Source organism: Dipodomys spectabilis, unplaced genomic scaffold (genome assembly GCF_019054845.1).
Source record: "Dipodomys spectabilis isolate Male_0828 unplaced genomic scaffold, ASM1905484v1 ptg000140l, whole genome shotgun sequence".
Classification (NCBI taxonomy): Eukaryota; Metazoa; Chordata; class Mammalia; order Rodentia; family Heteromyidae; genus Dipodomys; species Dipodomys spectabilis.
In genome coordinates, this window is record NW_024870817.1 from 28,874,904 (window position 1) to 28,897,030 (window position 22,127).

The 22,127-nt window shown below is 37.9% G+C and overlaps 1 protein-coding gene and 1 non-coding gene across 2 annotated transcripts in view; one reads left to right on the plus strand and one right to left on the minus strand.

Moving 5' to 3' along the window:
* Fcho2 (FCH and mu domain containing endocytic adaptor 2) overlaps positions 1-22,127 on the plus strand; it is a 130,126-nt gene that overhangs the window by 87,562 nt on the left and 20,437 nt on the right. Inside the window, exons 12-18 of the mRNA XM_042690722.1 lie at positions 535-592; positions 1,121-1,296; positions 4,705-4,716; positions 5,063-5,087; positions 5,914-5,956; positions 8,588-8,679; positions 17,640-17,743. Coding sequence (XP_042546656.1) covers positions 535-592; positions 1,121-1,296; positions 4,705-4,716; positions 5,063-5,087; positions 5,914-5,956; positions 8,588-8,679; positions 17,640-17,743 — 510 coding nt within the window. The remainder of the gene's footprint in view (positions 1-534; positions 593-1,120; positions 1,297-4,704; positions 4,717-5,062; positions 5,088-5,913; positions 5,957-8,587; positions 8,680-17,639; positions 17,744-22,127) is intronic.
* LOC122117384 lies at positions 19,840-19,946 on the minus strand. The gene has a single exon (XR_006149136.1). It is a non-coding gene; the product is annotated as a U6 spliceosomal RNA (small nuclear RNA).

Consider the following 22,127-nt stretch of genomic DNA (forward strand, 5'->3'; position numbering starts at 1 on the left):
CTCTTCAGTTCAAGGCAAGCTTGAGTCACAGGGCCACTCCGGCTTTCTGGAGATAAGAGTCTCATGACTTTCCTGCTCAGGCTGGCTTCGAACCACGATCCTCAGATCTCAGCCTCCTGAGTAGCTAGGATTATAGAAGTGAGCCACCAGCGTCCGGCCGCTGTAATTTTTTTTTTTTCCCCAGGGCTGAGGATTGAACCCAGGGCCGTACGCGTGCCGGGCGCGCACCGCACCGGGCGATCGCCCTTCCGCTGGGCTAAACCCCAGCCCCCGGCTGCTGTAATTTTTATACCTTGAAATTTTGAGTTGTAATTCTGTCTGTTTTTGCAGGTGTTCGGACATCTGAAGCATAGATTATTTGAAGCTGATTAACTAAAAACAAGTTAATTTTCCTGTGATGCTAATAGTTCTATGAACCTATTGGTATTTGATAAGTGATTTAATTTCTCAGAAATATTTAAGGCTGTTTGGCTAATTAATAATACTTTTGTATTTTGGAATTGTTATAATAATTGTTTTTTTTTTTTCCCATAGAACATTCCTGATGTAGACGAAGAAGGCTATAGTATTAAACCAGAAGCAAATCAGAATGATATCCTTTCATTATTTGGGGTATTCTTAGAGATTGTGTTGCATATGAAAAACAGTGTTGCTGGGCACAATGACTCTTGCTTACAATTCCGGCTGCTCAAGAACCATAGATCTAAAGATTGAAGTCAAAAGTAAGCCAATACAGATAAATCCACAAAACTCTTACCTCCAATTAACCCCCCTCCCAAAAAAGAAAAAGCCAGAACTGGGAGCATCCCACAAGGGATAGGGTGACAGCTTTGAGCAAAAAAGAAAAAATGTTGAGTATGAGGTCCTGAGTTCAAGCCTCAGTATAAGCACAAAACCAGCAAAACAAAATGCACACACAATGTTAAAAGACTTCAGTTTTTAAATTAGTTATAATAAACCATGACTGTTCTTCATTTTATATGTTTTTGTTAATAAAAGTGGTAGTTCATTTGTTAATTTATTTTACCCTTAAGGGTTGTGTTTCGTTTTATATAAGTGTGGGGAAAACTGATTAGGCATTAAGGCAATTTAAAAACTAAATTCTTTAACTGATACTCACATACCAAAGAGAATCATTTTTATTCATCTAGTGATTCTGACTCTGAAGATGAAGAACCAAAGAAGTACCGCATAGAAATTAAGCCTATGCATCCAAGTAACTCACACCACACAATGGCTTCTTTGGATGAATTGAAAGTATCCATAGGGAATATATCACTCTCCCCAGCAATATCTGTAAGTGAAAACCTGAACAAATTTCTACTCTGTTGTAGAAGTCATTATGTATTTATTTTTGCCTTATTTACTGCATCTTGTTAATTTTAAGAAAAAAGTAAGAAAGACATCATTTAATCTAAAGCATTTTTCGTGAGAAAATATTAGTTTATTATTTTTATATACACTTTGGGTTTGGCTTTTACCTTGATTTTGAAAGTATTTTACAAAAGTGGAAAATTCACAACTATGTCTTTAAATTTTTATTAATGTTTTTGGTTGGTCGTGGGGCTTGAACTCTGGGCTTGGGCACAATCCCTCAGCTCAAGGCGAGCCTGCTACTGCTTGAGCCACAGCGCCACTTCCAGTTTTCTAGTGATTTATTGGCGATAAGAGTCTCGTGGACTTTCCTGCCTGGGCTGGCTTTGAACCTTGATCCTCAGATCTCAGCCTCCTGAGTAGGTAGGATTACAGGAATGAGCCACCAGCACCCAGCATTTCTTCAAATTTTTATACACAGCTCTCTCTCTCTCTCTCTCTCTCTCTCTCTCTCTCTATATATATATATATATATATATATATATAGATCTCAGGCAGACTTTGTGAATTTGCAGTATTAATCTTTCCCCCCTCTAATTCTAAAGTTTTACTTTTATGTTTTATAAACATTACATAAAAGGAAATTCCAATTAATTCTTTGCTTTTATTTTTTTGGTACTGGGGTTGGGAGTGAACTATTTCCTCTTTTGAATGCTAGGTAGGTACTATTCTGCTGAGCAACACTCCAAGCCCCTTTATATTTTCCCTTTTTGTATATCATTAACATTTGCTTTTGTGGAAGAAATAAAACATATCTGTAATAAAAGTTTCGATAATATCTCCCCCTTGATAATGTCATTCTGAATTCAGAAGTATTACCTATGTGAGAAAAAGCATATCTTAGAACGTTAAGTGGGTCTGTACATTTTCTTAATTGATGAATTTAGTTTTTCTCATAATGAACAGAAGTTCTCACTTTTTTGACTCCCTCCCTCCCTCCCCCCCTCTCGCTCTCGCTCTCTTGCTCTCTCCCTTCCATCTGTCCTTCCCTTCCCTTCCCTCCCTCCCTCCTTCCCTCCCTCCCTCCCTCCCTCCCTCTCTTCCTCTCCTTCTCTCTCCTTCTCTCTCTTCTCTCTCTCTCTCTCTCTCTTGCAATACAGGCTTTGAATTCAGGACCTTACACTTGTTAGACTGGCACTCTATTACTTTAGTCCTACTTTTTTTTTGGCTGGCTATGTTAGAAATGGAACCTCTAGGGCTTTCCTGCCCAGTCTGGCTTTGAATCAGGACTCATCAGATCCCTCCCTCCCTCCCTCGGTCCCTCTCTCCTCCCTTCCTTCCCTCCCTTCTTTTCCTCCCTTCCTCACCTTCCTTCCTTCACCCCTCTCTCTCCCTCCCCCCATCCTCTCTTTTTCTTACACACACACAGACACACACACACACACACATCTAACTTTTTATTGTAAAATCAACTCTGCTCACTTTCTTTTTTGGTGCCAGTCCTGGGATTTGAACTCATACCCTGGGTCATGTCCTGGAACTTTTTGCTCAAGGAGCTAGCCACAGCTCCATTTCCAACTTTTTGGTGGTTAATGGCAATCAGAGTTTAATGGACTTTCCTGCTCCCAGCTAGCTTCAAACTGCAATGCTCTGATCTAAGTTATTTGAGTCGCTAGGATTACAGAAGTAAGTACCACCTCTTGGCCTGCTCTCAGCTTTGTGAGTAGCTAGGATTGCAGCCACCAGGGTGTCTAGCTTTCTTACATTTTAAATTACCTAATTATATATTTTAAGTAACCTCTGCCTGTTACTTTGTAAAAAAGTTTTTTTTCCAGATACTCACTTTTAGAATTTAATTTAAAAACTATTGTTTTCCCTCTAAAAAGATTACTTCCTCTCTTTTCCCACCCCTGGTGCTGAGTATTAAACCCCAGAGCCTTGTGCTTGCTGGGCAGGTATCCTGTCACTGAGTTTACCCCTATCCCAAGAAGGATTTAGGAGGGGCTGGGAAGGTGGAAGGTGGCTCAGTGGTGGAGTGCTTGCCTTGCATGCCTGAGACCCTGGGTTTGATTCCTCAGCACCACATAAGCCGGAAGTGGCCCTGTGGCCCAAGTGGTAGAGCGCTAGCCTTGAGCTGAAGAGCTTAGGGACAGCACCCAGGCCCAGAGTTCAGGCTCCATGACCGGACCCAAAAAAAAAAAAAAGGATTTATTGTAGCATCACTATTTGTAACATTGTGACTAATACTTAGTTACAAAGAGAGTTGATGTAAATATGAAGTAGAGAATTGTAAACCATTAAAAATTTATTGTGGGGCTGGGAAGGTGGCTCAGTGGTAGAGCGCTTGCCTTACATGCATGAGGCCCTGGGTTTGATTCCTCAGTACCACATAAGCAGAAAGAAAAAAAAAAAACCAGAAGTAGCGCTGTGGCTCAAGTGGTAGAGCAGTAACCTTGAGCTGAAGAGCTGAGGGACAGTACCCAGGCACAGAGTTCAGGCCCCACAACCAACCAAAAAAAAAAAAAAAATTATTGTGTAAGAGCCTGACTAATTTAAAATAGATACACAGATAAATAAAATAAAATGAAAGCCTAGAGAAACACCAATATACCAAAGTGTTGATTATCTCCTCTAGATAGTAAATTACAGATAGTTGTAGATTCTTTTTTGTGCTTCTTTTTCTTCAACTTGTTTTAAAATAAATATGCATTAATTTTATACTCAGAAAATAATCAAGAAAATTTTAATAGTTAACATTGGATTCGAAAAGAAGTTCTTTGAGTGTACTTTGTTTTGGTTTGTTGTTTTATATTTAGAGCAGAGGTCAATACTGAGATTTGAACTCAGGACCTGGGTACTGTCTGCTTTTTTGCTCAAGGCTAGTCCTCTCCCACTTGAGCTACAGCTCTACTTCCAGCGTTTTACTGGTTTATTGACTTGGCAGGGCTGGCTTCAAACTGTGATCCTTTGATCTCAATTCTTCTGAGTAGTTAAGATGCCACTTGTGCTTGAGTTTGATTGTTACTCAATTTTTGCTCCTTAACAATGTCTGGGTTTTGGGCTGGGAAGGTGGCTCAGTGGTAGAGTGCTTGCCTTGCATGCATGAGGCCTTGGGTTTGATTCCTCAGCACCACATAAGCAGAAAAAGCTGGAAGTGGCGCTGTGGCTCAAGTGGTAAAGCGCTAGCCTTGAGCTGAAGATCTGAGGGACAGCACCCAGGCCCAGAGTTCAGGCCCCATGACTGACAAACAACAACAACAATAACAACGTCTGTGTTTTAAAATGTTTATTTTAGATAGAATTCAGAAGGAAAGAGAAGCAGCAAAATAGGAAGACTAAATTCTATACTGAACACTGTCTTTCTTTTTTTTTTTTTCCATGTACCACTAGAGACACAGTCCAGTAAGTGCAAGATTTTCTGTTTTTGATATTGACTTAAAAAGCATTGTGATCATTAAACATTGGGTTTCAAAAATTTGTGTTTTATTTAAAGAAGTTATAGTATCTCACTGTAGTTGTTGTTTTAATATTTTAGGAACATGTTATTGATCATTAAAGGTCCTTGTATTGCTATTTCTTATAGAAATAGTGAAAAGTTTCTGTTTTATGTTAATAAATTTTACAATTGATCAGATATACTAAAAGCAGCTGAAAACTAGGATTACCAGTATTAACGTTTTGTGCAGTATTTCATTGCCAAATTAAGTTGTTTGTTCAATGGTACTTAGTTTTTGCATTTCTGTTTTAGGTACAGATGAATCGGAATTCCTCTAGTAAGTTGACAGTTATGTCTCTAAAACTACCAGGCATTTTGTCTTATAACCCTGTGTAATTGTAGAAATAGTTTTTTCATCATTACCAGCCTTAGAGGATAACTGAGACTGATGAATTACGGAGATGAGGGCAAATGGAGAAAGATGGAAAATAGTACAATAAATGGTTTGAGGCAAAACACTTAGCAGCTAAACCAAGCCACATAGAAGAATGTAGTACTCCTCAGGAATGTGCGATAGCACTCACACTCACTTTCTTGGTGTTCATCACCTCTTAGTGTTGTATAACATGAGGTACTATCATGACTTTTGTGTAACTGATCCCATTCTCCTGTTTATCACTTACTTGTGAAACAAGACACATAACAAATGCATAGGCAGCAATACAGACGTGCTCTAGGTTGCTCTAAAACTTTCATTTGAAAATAGTGCCTACAGGATTAATCACTACCTTTAGTGAATATAATTATCACTAATAATATTCTTAAAACTTGAAATCTGCTTTTGTGATTCATCAATTAAAATTCTTTAGTAAAATTTGCAAACATGTTTTTCTCCTAAGTTTTAAAGCTACAGCTCATACTTCCTCTCTCTTGAATAGTAAGTTTATTTTAGTGAATACCATGATTGATTTTAAATAATTTCTTCCCAAATCTGTTGGAAGAAATTGAGGTTCAAGGGAAAATCAGCTTAAGTTTTTCCCTCTGATTACTTTCGTTTTCAGTTCCAGAATTCTGAAATTGTTCATAGGATTGGGATATGTGGGTAGTTTCTCTTTTTATTATTTTCTCAGATTATGAATCTTTTGTTTTAATTTTTTAATTAGATGAGGAGTTAACAAAATCAAAGTCATCTGCTTCATCCAATGAGTAAGTTACCTGTTTATTTTTTAAAAATAGATGTAATAGCCAGGTAAATAGATGTAATAGCCAGGTGATAGTTGTTCATGCCTGTAATCCTAGCTACTTAGGAGGCTGAGATTTGAGGATCACCATTTGAAGCTGGTCCAGGTAGGAAAATCTGTTAAGATTCTTATCTCCAATGAACTACCAGAAAACTGGCTCAAAATGGGTAGACTGCTAGCCTTGAGAAGAAAAGCTCTGGGACAGTGTCCAGGCTCTTGAGTTCAAGCCCTACAGCTGACAAAAAAAGGAAAATTTTTTTTCGATATTTTAGAGCAGTTTTAGGTTCAGAGAATGTATAAAGATTTCTCATATATTCCCCACCAGAGTTTACAATCACTCTGAGTTGATAAGTTAAAGAGTTCCCTCTTGATGTTGTATATTGTGTAGGTTTTTATAAATGCATAATGCGAATTATGTGTCTTACGTTATAGTATCTTACAGAATATTTGTACTTTGCTTATTTAGTCCTTCCTTTCTTCCAATACAGATTTTAAATAGGTTCCTTTTGTTCTTTTCTCTAGGGAACTCTCTAGCTTAGTTGGCATATTTCTGAACTATGAGATGGCCATCTTGGAGTGTTAAATGTCTTAAGTTCTTTATTAATTTAGTATTTCTTTTTCCAGTGATTAAAATATTTAAGTGAACTTTGTCTTGGTGGCCTCACTGCTTCAACTTTATTTATTTTTTTTTTGTCGGTTGTGGGGCTTGAACTCTGGGCCTGGGCACTGTCCCTCAGCTCTTCAGCTCAAAGCGAGCGCTCTACCACTTGAGCTACAGCGCCACTTCCGATTTTCTGGTGGTTTATTGGATATAGGAGTTTCACGGTCTCTTCTGCCCAGGCTGGCTTTGAACCGCGATCCTAAGATCTCAGCCTCCTGAGTAGCTAGGATTACAGGCGTGAGCCACCAGCGCCCGGCACTGCTTCAACTTTAAAATAAATTGTATTTCAATGAGAAAGTGTTTGAATTAAGATGGCTTTAGCAGTCTTAGAAAAAAAAAAGTTAGAGTTGTATGAGTTCCTCTTCACTTCTTTATTAGAAAGAATACTATCTTTAAATTGACTTTATTTGTAACCTGGGACTTGAATTCAAGACCTAGGCTTTTTGTTTTATCTTTTTGTTTGTTTGTTTGTTTGTTCAAGGCTAGCACTTTTCTCACTTAGTTGACAGCTTCACTTTTGGCTTTTTCTGGTAGTTAATTGGAGATAAAAGTCTCATGAATTTTTCTGCCATGGATTGCTGCAAACTAGGATCCTCAGATCTCAGCTTCTTGAGTAGCTAGGATTACAGGTATGAGCCACCCACAGCTAGCTAAATTGATCTTTTAACTTAAAAAGGAGTTAGCCTAGGGCTGGGAAGGTGGCTCAGTGGCAGAGCTCTTGCCTTGCATGCATGAGGCCCTGGGTTCAATTCCTCAGCACCACATAAGAAAAAAGAAAAAAGCCAGAAGTGGCACTGTGGCTCAAATGGTAGAGCCCTAGCCTTGAACTGAAGAGCTGAGGGACAGTGCCCAGGCGCATTGTTCAGGCCCCACGACCAGACCCCCCCTCCCCCCCCAAAAAAAAAAAAAGGAGTTAGCCTTTATAAAAAGGCTTAGGGAAAAAGATAGTTTAAGTTTAAAATAGTTATTTGGTGCCTTTGAAGCACTAACTGACCATGGTTGTAGTATTTATTGGATTTAATGTTTTTAGGATAAATACGTTAGCACTTTAAACTTTTTAAGCTTTATCAAACTTAGTAATACACTTCCATACATTCATGTTGATATATTAGGTAAACATTTTTAGATAGTTTTAACATTTTTTGGGTAGTTGTGCTTTCTATTTAAAATCTCCTAAAATATTTTTAGAATAATGACTGTTTGATACATTAAAATATTTAAGCCACTTTTATGTACTTATGACTTTTAAAGAGTCCTTTACCTATTTTCTCCATCTTTGAAAATAAATGTGGCTTATAAAATTTTTAATGAGTTGTGTGTTTCTTAAACTTTCTATCCAAGAGTGGGTACTAGGTGTGAGTCAGCAGAGCTGAGACTGTTTTAGAATACACTAGCTGTATGACACTAGCTCAGAGCTGAGACTGTTTTAGAATACACTAGCTGTATGACACTAGCTCATTTAGACTCTCTGCTACTTTTCAACAGCCTTCCACAATTGTCAGTATCAAGGCTGCTAACATTTATCAAGGTTGCTAACATTTGATAAGGTAGGAGGGCAATTAATCTTCACTTTCTCTTGCCAACTTCAACTGCCAGTTTATTGAGGCTGTTTATTAAATTTCTTCATGTAAACCATTGGTAGAACACACAGATTTTAAACACTGAATATTGAACTCTTTGAATTTTGTGAAATAAAAATAACTTATTAACCAGGCACTGGTGTTAGTTGGGGCAGGATAGTTTGTGAGACCCTTTATCTCCTAATTAACTATCAAAAAGCTGGAACTAGAGCTGTGGTTCAAATGGTAAAGTGCTAACCCACAACCAAAAAGCCCAGGGACAGTTCCCAGGTCCTGAGTTCAAGTCCCAGGATAGGCACCAAAAAAACCATTAGATTTTATACTAATTCTTACTTTTTTTTTAATGATATGGAAGAAAAGGGAACAGTGATTTACTTGCTTGGGACCCTCTCTTTGGACCATCTCTTGATTCATCTTCTTCAACTGCAATAACATCCTCATCATCAGGTAAATATATTTAATGTATATATATATATAATATATTTAAATGTATATTTAAGAAACGTAGTTCCTTTTTTATAATTGATTTATTTACTATTTTTTGTAATGTACTTAATCAACTAAAACTTGTAACTTGTCTTCATATTATCAGATAAAATAAGTTTTTAATTTGTTTACTTATTTGTGGCTTACACAATAATAGTTTATCAAGTACCAGCTAGATGGGCAGCACTTGGGAGACTGAATGAAATATAGGAGGATTTAAATGAGTTAAAGCCAGCCTAGGCTACATTGTGAGAGTTTGTTTAAAAAACACAACAATAAAACAAAATTTTTAAATAGCCAAAATGTCCAAGACTGATACATTTATTTGTAGCCATCACTACATATCCTTAAGCAAATAATATTTCTAATTACATATAATTTAGATGCTATAGATATCTATTGCTATAACCAATTCTTTCTTGATGGACATTCATATTGCATCTGATCTTTTAGTAGTATATATTAGTGTAAATAACTGCATATTCTATATTATCCTTATTGTAGTCAATATATAAAATATATAGGTACACATACTCCCCTTGATACCACCAAACTGCTTTCCAGAAAGATTTTTAACAGTTCCTATGCAAGATATTAACTAGTTTCATGAATGTTGTTTAGTTGTTGTTTTGATGAGAGTATGTTGTTTCTCTTCAAAATGTAAAAATCTCATTAGCCTAAAATTAAAGCAAGCATCAAAAATTTACTTAAGTAAAACCTCTGTTTGTTCAAAATAAGAAAGTAGACTCCCCCTTTTCTTAATTGCTTATGCAGTGTTCAAATATTTGCTATACAGAATTTGATGTTAAAGGAGTGCTGAAATCATGGAAATAGAACTTCAGTCTATTGCCTTTATGTTGTATCACTCTACTAGGAGCTTCTCTGTTTAATACATTAACATCTTGGATGAAGTCTTTTTTATTGTCTCTATGTCACAGGTGAAGAAAGGAAAGCTCAGAGAAACAGCTTCTTCAAGATTATCTAGTTAGGAAATAAATGATGGAGATAAGATTCAACCTAGATTTTACTAATTCTAAAGTCATTCTTCTATTTCATTCTGACAAATGAAGAAAAATAAAACCATGTTGAAATGTTTTAGTATCACTCATGAAATAGTTATTAGGATATGAAATTGCATTGTTTAGAGAATAAAACTTGTGTGTGTATGCATGTGTGTGTGCACATGCGTACACGCACATGTGCCAGTACCAAGGCTTGAACTCAGGCCTTACGTTCTCATTTGGCTTCTTCACATATAGCTAGTGCCCTACCATTTGAGCCATACCTCCAATTTTGGCTTTTTTGTTAATTGAAGATTAGAGTCTCACTGCTTTTTCTGCCCAGATCCTTAGATTTCAGCTTCTTGAGTAGCTAGGACTATAGAAATAACCATTAGGTGCTCTGATGAGAGTAAATATTTAAGATACCACAAATGGCTTGTTGGAAATCTTAATCCTAAAAATTATGGAGGCTGAGATCTGAGGATCGCGGTTCAAAGCCAGCCCGGGCAGGAGAGACCGTGAGACTCCTATCTCCAATAAACCACCAGAAAACCGGAAGTGGTGCTATGGCTCAAGTGGTAGAGTGCTCGCTTTGAGCTGAAGAGCTGAGGGACAGCACCCAGGCCCAGAGTTCAAGCCCCACGACCGACAAAAAAAAAATATTTGGAATTTTAAAGGGAAAGTAATCTATACTTAATAAAACAGCAAGAAAACAATCAATTGAACATATTCTGTAGTGGCCTCGTAGCCTTTCGTGTGTGTGTGTGTGTGTGTGTGTGTGTGTGTGTGTGTGTGTGTGTGTGTGTGTGTGTGTGTGTGTGTGTGTGTGTGTGTGTGTGTGTGTGTGTGTGTGTGTTTTGGGGGGGGTAGGGCTTGAACACTGGGCCTGAGCACTGCTCTTCAGCTCCGAGCTCTCTATCACTTGAGCTACAGTGCCACTTCTGGTTTTCTGGTGGTTTATTGGAGATAAGAGTTTCACGGGGACTTTCTTGCCGGGCTGGCTTTGAACCACGATCCTCAGATCTCAGCCTCCTGAGTAGCTAGGATTACAGGCATGAGCCACCGGTGCCCGGCTCATTTATAAACATTTTTTGCTGTTTTTATTTTAGTGTTTGTTTTATGTCGATTCTGGGGCTTGAATTCCAGCTTGAGTGAGTCCTCAGCTTCTTTGCTCAAGGCTAGCACTCTTATCACTTGAGCCACAGTTTTACTCCTGGCTTTTTCTGAGTAGTTTATTGGAGATAAGAGTCTAATGGCCGGGCTGGGAAGGTGGCTCAGTGGTAGAGTGCTTGCCTTGCATGCCTGAGGCCCTGGGTTCGATTCCTCAGCATCACATAAGCAAAAAGAAAAAAGCCGGAAGTGGCGCTGTGGCTCAAGTGGTAGAGCGCCAGCCTTGAGCTGAAGAGCTGAGGGACAGCGCCCAGGCCCAGAGTTCAAGCCCCCTACCGGACCCAAAAAAAAAAAAAGAGTCTAATGGACTTTCCTGCCCAGGCTGGCTTCAAACCATGACCCTCAGGTCTCAACCTCCTGAATAGCCAGGATTATAGGAATGAGCCACCAGTCCCCAGCTTTTAGTGTGTGTGCTTTAAGCTTTCAGATAAAACATAATTATGTAATAAATAATTCTTACAAAATTAATGGTACTCTAAAGATAATTATACTGTTATGTTGTAATTATTATTAGTCTTCACTTGAACAGAAGATAATTATTGGTGAAGTTGATCAATAACATTATTGTACATTTTACAAACTGGCCTTCAGGAAAATTATGAAATAAGCATTTTATTCCAACATGTTTTTGCGATATACTTCTTCTCCATCTTAACATCCTCTTACGTTCCCACTTGAACATTTTAGCAAAGTGTAGGTATGACATTATCCCCTTCTCTCCTTTGTCTCCTTCAGAATCTTAATTCAGTCAGTTGATCATTAAAAAGAATGCTCAGATTTACCCAAAAGATTATATACCAGGATACAGTAAATCCACCAGCATAACCATGTTTATTATTGCAGCACTGTTCACCATACCTAAGGTAGGAAATCAACCCAGATGCCCCTTAATGGACAAATGGATCAAGAAAATGTGGTATATTTACACTATGGAATTTTATTCACCCATTAGAAAGAATGATAGATATTGTACTATTTGTAAAGAAATGGAAAGACCTGGAAAAATTATGTTAAATGTAGTAAGGCCCAAAGAGACAAAGTCTGAATGTTTTCCCTTATGTAAAAGCTCAGTTTATAAATCTGTAAGTGAATACATTGGGTAGTATGCAAGTATAAACAAATGTATTAACTAGAATATGGTATATTCAAAGGAGATCTCAAATCATTGTAATTCCTTAGAAATGGAACAAATTTCAATAAAATAAAACTCCAGGAAGCAGATACTTGAAAAGAGTGGGTGGGATCAAGGGGAAAAAGGTAAATGGATGAAGAGAAGAGGCAGAAAATGTACATAAGAATCCAATCTAGCCTGGCGCAGGTGGCTCATGCCTGTAATCCTAGCTACTCTGAAGGCTGAGATTTGAGGGTCACCGTTCAAAGCCAGCTGGAGCAGGAAAGTCCGAGAGACTCTTATCTCCAATAGACCACTCAGAAAACCGGAAGTGGCACTGTGGCTCAAGTGGTAGAGCGCTAGCCTTGAGCTAAAGAGCTGAAGGGCAGCATTCGGGCTGAGTTCAAGCCCCATGACCGACAAAATAAAAGAGAGAATCCAACCTATCTCCTACAAAATTATGGAGAGTGAGGAAAAGGAGAGGAGTAAGGGAGAGATGGGTGAAAATGTTGAAAGGGAAGATAAATTGTATGCTTCATTAAATGGCAGTTCCTTTGTATATTAATTAAAGATAATAATAAAAAGTGCTCAGAGCTTGACTGAGAAGTATTTTCAGTGGTACTTTGTACTATGTGGACTATAAGGAAGCATTTATATTTAATTCTGTGTATATACCAGCATTCATGTACTAGTGACTCATAAATACTTATACTTTGTTCATTGGGCCTTGTAGCTTATTTTCTCTGTTCAGGAATTAAGCTCTATGGCTCTACAAAAACCCCTCTAGAATTACCTTTAAAAAAATTAGATTAGGAGGATGACAATTGGAATGGTGAACAAATGCAATAATATTATTCAGTGTATACTATGTGGAAAATGTGTGGAAAATGACCAGTGTAACTTGTGGGCAGGGATGAGAAAGGGAAACTGGGGGAAAGTAAAGGGAGAGGTAACTGTCAAAAAAATAAATGTACACATACACATGCACATGCACGCACACACACACACGCCCACAGGAAAATGAGTTAGAGTAGGCCCCAGTGGCTCATGCCTATAACCCTAGCTACTCAGCAGACAAAAATAAAAGCTAGCCTGGGCTGGACGGTCCTTGGACTTCATCTCCAAACTAACCTTCAAAGAAAAATATGGCTAACGTGGTAGAGGAAGCAAATGGAAAAAGTAAGAACCCCAGAGTTAATAACCCTGGTATCAGCCAAAAATAATACTCATTTTAATAGTAACTCTATTGCCTGTGATAGTTTATCAGTAGTCGGGAACTTTATGGAATACTACATGTACAAAGTACTCTCACTTTGCTGCTTTGTTAAATCTTTTTTACACTTCAATACTGACTGCTAAAGTTACCTTGCTGCTTTCAAAGAAGGAATTCTGATTTTACATAATTTGGGATTTCATTTTCTCATATATTTTAAACTTCTTTTGCTCACAGTTGTTTTTCTCAGTGGTAGAGAACTTGCCTAGAATGCATGAGCCCATTCTCTTCTTGTTCCAAGTATTACTGATTTTTTTTCTCATTTCTAGTAATTAAAATAAAATTAAGCTGGAACAAGGGAACTATTTGTCTATAGATGCTTCTAGTTTTATAGTTGTTTTCATTTTACTCAATTGATCTTCATAGACCAGACTAGCAATATCACGTCCTCTCTCACTGATATGCCTGATGGGTGATAATTGAAACCTTGCTTGAAAGTAGGTCAGATTCTGGCTCTAGAAAACACATGGGAGACTTCCCCCTAACTGTTTTGTACTACATTAACAATACCACTAAAGAGTAAAAGTTTCCTTTTACTTGATGATCACAAATTCAGTTGGCTTCCTTTATTGATAAACTTGCAGCAATTTATAACTCTAGTGCCACTCAAAAATGTATTCCAAGAATACAGTATTCCAAAAACACTCTTGGGTTCCTTGGATAGGATGCCTTCCAGCATCTATATCTCCAAGGATCAGTATGGCTATTGCCACAATATTAAATATCCTGAAAAAATAATTGACAGAAGAAAATAACAGTGTTACTTACTCTACATCATTATCATTGCTTCTAGATTCTAGATTTGTTTCTGCCTTTGTTCAGATGAAAAATGGTATGGCAAACATATACATTCCATAGTGGATGCTGGTGGCTCACACCTGCAGTCCTAGCTACTCAGAAGGCTGAGATCTGAGGACTGCAATTCAAAGTCAGCCTGGGCAGGAAAAGTCTGTGAAACTCTTTATTTCCAGTTAACCACCAGAAACCGGAAATGGAGCTGTGGCTCCAAGTGGTAGAGTGCTAGCCTTGAGCAAATGAGCTCAAGCACAGTGCCCAGGCCCTGAGTTCAAGCCCCATAAAGGACCAAAGCACAGAGACAAAAAAAAAAAATGCTCGTTCCCCGTAGATGTTTATCTGACAGCAAATGCAGCTTGGCATTTGTCACCTATGTTTTTGTACTATATAGATCACTTTCCACTTAAAACACTACATCTTATAGACATTTGTAGTAGTGAGCTCTCCCACCAGTAAAAAAAACAACTAGTAGTACATTTAAACACAACTGTTGACATTTTAAAATTAACTGTAAACATAATACATATAGACAGTTGTAGGGCTGGGGACATGGCTCAAGGGGTAGAGGGCCTCTACCTAGTAAGCAAAAGGGCCTAAGTTCAGTTCAAACTCCAGTACTACTCCTAAAAAGAATATAAACAGTTACACAAATATTCTCTAAAAATGATGTCTAATTGACATATATAATATTAATTTGTTATTAGCTTTCCTGCAAAGAAAATTCTCATTGTAGGGCTGGGAAGGTGGCTCAGTGGTAGAGCACTTGCCTTGCATGCATGAAGCCCTGGGTTCGATTCCTCAGCACCACATAAGCAAAAAGCCGGAAGTGGCGTTGTGGCTCAAGTGGTAGAGCGCTAGCCTTGAGCTGAAGAGCTGAGGGACAGCTCCCAGGCCAAGTTCAGGCTCCACGACCAGACTCCCCCCGCCCCCGCAAAAAAAAAGAAAAGAAAATTCTCATTGTTTGAAGGATTTAAACTTCACCTTCTCCAGGCCTAGTTTGAGTCCACTTATTAAATGCTATTTGGAAGCCTGGTGGCTCATTTCTGTAATCCTTACTACTCAAGAGGCTGAGATCTGAGGAACAAGGTTCAAAGCCAGACTTGGACATACAAACCTGAGGAACTCTTATCTAACCTGCAAAAAGCTAGCAATGGAAGTGTGGCCAAAGAGCTACAGTGCTAGACTTGAGAGAAAAAGCTAAGTAATGGGTGGATAGATATAAACAGACAGACAGACAGACAGACAGATAGATGATAAATACTACTTGGAGGCTTCCTATATACAGTAATGAGCTTTAAGTGTTAAAACTCTTACACAAGGTTGAAATAATGTAGAAGTTTAGATCAGTAATGATTTCATTGATAATGAGCATGTCTTTAAAGTAGATACCGTACCACAAGGAAGTGCTCAGGTTGATGGACATTTCTTCTAGTATACACCTTATAAAGTGTGAGGGCAACATGAAAGGTCAGTGCTTCCTGAAAGAAAGAAGTGGCCTTAGAATCTAAGCTTGATGTGATACACACACGAAATGTGTATTACACTTCCTCTGATAACACTTTCTAATGATAGCTCAACTTACACATGTTTATTTTCTAAAATATAATGACCTTTTCTTCTTCCCTAATAAAGGGAAGGCCCTTTATAGTTCATTCTTCCATTGGTGGCCAAGGGCCTTCAGATTTCTCTTTTTCCTTCCTTCCTTCCTTCCTTCCTTCCTTCCTTCCTTCCTTCCTTCCTTCCTTCCTTCCTTCCTTCCTTCCTTCCTTCCTTCCTTCCTTCCTTCCTTCCTTCCTTCCTTCCTTCCTTCCTTCCTTCCTTCCTTCCTTCCTTCCTTCCTTCCTTCCTTCCTTCCTTCCTTCCTTCTTCTCCTTTCTTTTCCTTCTTTTTTTCGTTGCCAGTCCTAGGGCTTGAACTCAGTGCCTGGGCACTATCCCTGAGCTTCTTTTTTGCTCAAGGCTAGTACTCTACCACTTTAGCCACAGTGCCATTTCCAGATTTTCTGTTTATGTGGTACAGGGGAATCGAACCCAGGGCTTCATACATGCTAGGCAAGCACTCTTCCACTGAGCCACATTCCCAGTCCCCAGATTTCTTTTTATTCCCTCATATGTATACTTTAGCCTGTTTAATTATACTTTACCCATTTAATTGTTTTTAATTTTTCATGTCTGTAAATGTGGAGGACTTGCTGAGTGTATTTTTCCCACATACTATGTTTTTCATCTCTGAATCACAGCCATATTTTATTTTATTTTATTTTTTTTTTTTGGGTCCAGTGGTGGGGCCTGAACTCTGGGCCTGGGTGCTGCCCCTCAACTCTTCATCTCAAGGCTAGCACTCTACCACTTGAGCCACAGTGCCACTTCCGGCTTTTTTGTTTTTGCTTATGTGGTGCTGGGGAATCGAACCCAGGGCCTCAGGCATGCAAGGCAAGTGCTCTACCACTGAGTCAACTTCCCAGCCCCATCACAGCCATATTTTAGAATAGACCTAGTGTTTTTGAAAATTGTTTTAACTGGGGCTGGGAAGGTGGCTCAGTGGTAGAGTGTTTACCTTGCCTGCATGAGACCCTGGGTTTGATTCCTCAGCACCACATAAGCAGAAAAGGCCAGAAATGGCTCTGTGGCTCAAGTGGTAGAATGCTAGCCTTGAGCAAAAAGAAACATTAGGGACAGTGCTCAGGCTCTATGACCGACAAAGCAAAAAGAAAATAAAATTGTTTTAACGTATTTAGTAAGATAATCTAAGCATGTTTGCTTCTATTCCTCATTCCTGTTTTGATTATATAATAAATTTATGAATTTTGATGATGGACACTTCAATTTCACTCAGTGATAAGGGTTTTTAGGAGTTAATATTGATAGTTCTAGAGAAAGAATGATGCAAGACAAGACACTGGTTAGGAAGCATTGTACACACAAATGGACACATTAAGTTGTACAACTACTTAAATATAATTAAAGCAATAAAAACAACCCCCAAAAGAAATTAGAAATACTGATTCCTAACCTGCAAAATTTGTAAATGGCATTGAAAAAATATGAAGACTTAATTTATTTCAGCAAAGTAAAATGTTATTGTGAACTCTTAGAAAATTTATACTGATTTGGGGAAATATTTTCAGCAAATTAATAGAATACTTTTGATTATTCCTAAAAGTACAATGTAGTCAAATGAACAAAGTTTAGTGAAGGTAGGGTTTTGATTCAGAGCTCACAGCTGTAAAAGTTTGGTCGGTCTGTAAAGAAGATGAGTTATTAGTAAAGACATTTCACTCCAAATTGGCTTAGTCTTACCAGCTAACTTATTAGATTTAATTTTTACATGTATAAATAAGAATAAAATTTGTCAGTTTTGTTGAAAAGTGTGATTTTTTTTTTTATCCAGATTATCATTGATAGCTTCAAAAACATATTTGATGAATGGGTTCCATCAAACAAACACAATTACATTTTAAAACCCCTGGAAAATGAGCTTTTAATCCTAACAGTTCCTTTATAATAGAATGTCTTTATGCAAGGATTACTGCATTCTAATGATTTTCTTCTAATTCTCTTTTTCCTACCAGCCAGGCCCACAACTCCTCTTTCTATTGGCACCCTTGTCCCACCTCCAAGGCCTGCTTCCAGACCAAAACTTACATCAGGCAAACTCAGTGGGATTAACGAAATAGTATGTACTTGTTTTCATTTTTTGAATTATGTAACATTCAATTTAAATGTCAATATTTTTCTTACACAGTTAAGTGCTTGAAGTTTTCTGCTCTAGTCCTTAAAGAATAGAAAATTTCGCCAGGCGCCAGGGGCTCATGCCTGTAATCCTAGATACTCAGAAGGCTGAGATCTGAGGATCACAGTTCAAAGTCAGCCTGAGCAGGAAAGTGAGACTCTTATCTCCAATTAGCCACCAGAAAATCTGAAGTGGTGCTGTGGCTCAAGTGGTAGAGTGCTTGCCTTGAGTCAAAGAGCTGAGGGACAGCTCCCAGACCCAGAGTTCAAGCCTCACGATCAACAAAAAAAGAAAAGAAAATTTCCCAAACCAGTATTTTTTTGTTTGTTTGTTTGCTTGTTTTTTTTTATGGATCATGAGGATTGAACTCTGGGCCTGGGCGCTGTCTGTGAGCTTTTGTGTTCAAGACTAGCACTCTACCACTAGAGCCACAGATCCACTTCCAATTCTCTGAGTGGTTTATTGGAAGTAAGAGTCTCAACGTGGTCCTCAGATCTCAGCCTCCTGAGTAGGATTACAGGCATGAGCCACCATGCCCCTGGCCCAAACCAGTATTATTATTACCTCTGTCCACAAGGAGATTCCTGAGAATATCAACACATTACAAAAGCACCATTCAGTGCCCATTGTCCTCACATTTTGTTCTGCCTAAAATTAGATATTGAGGAAGAAATGTTGATATATCCCTAAGCCTTAGAGGTATACTGCCAGGAGAGTCCTGGAGGACATTTAGTCTAGCTTTTTTATGCATAGGAGAGTCGAGTCCACATCAGTTAACTGATATATACTATAGTTTATATGGAATGGGAACAAACTGGTCTTCAAAAATCATCAAAATTAGGCTCTTCTAAACCAACCTTCTTGCCATGATCTGTTTTGCTTTGCTTCATCTCAACATTAATTGCTAGTTTAATTGCCACAATTAAATTTCTAAAAGTTTTAACTTACTATTTTCTTCATATTACATCTCCATATGTACTGTGGATGCCTGTAATCCATAAATCACTAACCTGCCTCACCAGAGTAACTGCTTAATATTTAAATGTATGTGCTGGTGGAGATTGAAACTAGGGCTTTGTACATTCCCTCTTCCATGGAGGTACATTATGTCCTTTTGTATGTCCATGTTTTCTTATTGTGCACTTGGTTTGAAGTACTCCTCAGTGTTTTTTGTAGTACACTAAACTAACCTCTTTTAGATCCAGCTAAATGTGAACGTTTATGTAGAGCACTTTTGACATTGTTTCTCCAGCAGATTAAACTAATTCTCTTGCTTACTCCCATATTCTTTGCTTCTATTTCTGTTAATGCATACTTCAAATTGTATAGACTCTGTCCGTGTTCCCCTCACTAGACTGGCTTAGCTAATTTCATCAGTATTTTACAAAATGCCTATCACATGGTACATAGTTAGGAAATGGTCAGTGAATAGAGCACCATAGGTGTTCCATGAAGTGATGATTTACATCACTATTTCACTGAACTGACTTACTGGTATAGGAGAGTGGAATGAAAGACCACATACAAACTGCCAAGGAGATGACTATTGTAAGAATTACTACATCTTGGTTTTCTTTTTTTTTTTTGGGTCCGGTTGTGAGGCCTGAACTCTGGTCCTGGGCGCTGTCCCTCAGCTCTTCAGCTCAAGGCTAGTGCTCTACCACTTGAGCCACAGCACCACTTCCGGCTTTTTTTCTCTTTTTGGTTATGTGGTGCTGAGGAATCGAACCCAGGGCCTCACACATGCAAGGCAAGCGCTCTACCACTGAGCCACCTTCCCAGCCCCATCTTGGTTTTCTTTTTTCTTTTCTTTTCTTTTTTTGAGGGGGGGGGTCCAGTCTTGGGGCCTGAACTCGGCCTGGGCACTGTCCCTCCGCTCTTCAGCTCAAGGATAGCGCTCTACCACTTGAGCCACAGCGCCACTTCCGGCTTTTCTTTTTTTGCTTATGTGGTGCTGAGGAATCGAACCCAGGGCCTCAAGCATGCAAGGTAAGCATTCTACCACTGAGCCATCTTCCCAGCCCTTTCTTTTCTTTTTTTAAAATATGGAACACTTTACGAATTTGCATGTCATCCTTACACAGGGGCCATGCTAATCTTCTCTGTATTGTTCCAATTTTAGTATGTATGCTGCTGAAGTGAGCACTTGGTTTTCATTCCCTGATTACAAAAGAAATGCATGAACAAGTTATAAAATACAGAAAGTAGAAAACACAGAAAATTAAAAATTCCCTCTATATTTTACCACCTAAAGAAAACCAGTGTTAACACTTTTGTTCTTTTCTATTGTGAGTTTCAACTGAGGACCTTGTGCTTGCTAGACAGGTGCTCTACTAGTTGAGCCATGGCTCCAGTCCTATTTGTTGTTTTCCTGTGCATAAGAATTTGTTCCAAGGCAATGAAGCATAGTTATTACAAGTACAACCTTATTTCCCACATACTAGTGGATCAGCATTAGGCAAAGTATTTATTATGAAGCCTGGTTTCCTGTAGGTAGTGTGGGTGTAATGATACTTTATCACCATAACACTTAAACACTTTCATGTGTATTAAACACTATGACTTTGTTGAGTGTAGGTAATTGCTCAAAAATTTATTACTAAGTATATCAGTAAATACTCATACTTTACATATTTCTACTTTTCAGCTGAAAATATTTGGAAAATGTCTTTCTATATCATGAATTATTCCATGGTTTACAAACTTATTTTAAGTAGCAGAATTATCAGATAATTATAAATTCTTACTGTATTGAAATCAGTGGAACTATTACAATTAAGTCCTTTACATCACCTTCCTTTCCCCAATTCCCACAATTGAGATTTTTATAGAAAATACCCTAGGCGGGGCTGGGAAGGTGGCTCAGTGGTAGAGCGCTTGCCTTGCATGCATGAGGCCCTGGGTTCGATTCCTCAGCACCACATAAGAAAAAAGTCGGAAGTGGCACTGTGGCTCAAGTGGTAGAGCGCTAGCCTTGAGCTGAAGAGCTGAGGGACAGCGCCCAGACCCAGAGTTCAGGCCCCGTGACCAGACCCAAAAAAACAAACAAAGAAAATACCCTAGGCATTCCCAGGATCACTATTTGAAGTTGTCAGAATATTTCATTGTCTAAAATGTTCTGTCTTCTACACTGTCAGAATTAAATTTCTAAAAGAAATGTGATATTTATTTCTAAGTCTTCATTATTACACAGTATCTGATGAATATCTGTTTTTAACTTGTAGTCAATTAAATGTATGGACTAAATGTGCATATTTTAAGACTCTTGATAATTTTTCATTGCCTATCAGAGAACACACCTTTCCCACCCCAAGAAATAATTCTTGTTCTAGAGTGTGGTGCTCAAAATAAGATACCAGGTTGGCAATATTGGCATTTTTACTGGTGACTCAGTAAAAGCAGTGTCTTCCTCCACCCTAGACAAGTCAGAAGCTCATTAGTGCATTCTGATAATGCACTCATATTTAAGATGCACTGTTATAAATCATGACTACTCAAGCAATATACATAATTTTCAGCTTTCTAGGAGGCACATTAAAGAGTTAAAGTCGGCGAAATTAATTTGAATATATTCTATTTACCCAGTTTACCTAAAACATAATTTTAGTATGTGTTTAGAATAAAAATTGCTAATGAAATTTTATATTTTTTATGTGTATGCTGTCTTCAAAGTCCACAATTTTTCAAATCTCAGTAAACATAGCTACATTTTAGTAGCTATTGTAATAGGTGGGGCAGTTTTAAAAATAAGAGAAAAACATGAGAATCTTTTTTATCTTTTCCTTGAGAACTTTAAAATACAATGAAAAATATAGCTACATTTTAGCCCTTGCTGTATGTTTTCAGTGTAGTGAGTCACTAGAAAGTTGTACTCTAGAAAAAGTGTTTTACAATAAATGGATCAGGATGTTGTTACAAAACGGCTTATCTAATGAAGTTAATTTTCATGGAAATGTATATATGTTTTTGTTACTACTGAAGAGTTGGCTGATTTATGTATTAATGCTTATAGAATTGTGCTGGAGTTTGCTTTTTTCATGTCTTTCCTATGAGAAAAGACAAGTTTTTGGGGGGCTTTAGGAAGAAAAGGTAAATATGCTTTTTTTTTTTTTTAAATAATATGAAACATTCTAGGAAAGCATTGCTTATATATTACTAAAGGAATTAGGAGTTTGAAAAGGAAAAACATATTCACCAAAGTAAAAGATAAATGGATTGAGGTTATATTTTTCTATTTGTTTCTACAAAAGTAGAAAAAACACAAACTTAAGATTTTTCTCAGCCAGACATGGTGGCTCATGCCCGTAATCCAAGCTATTCAGGCAGC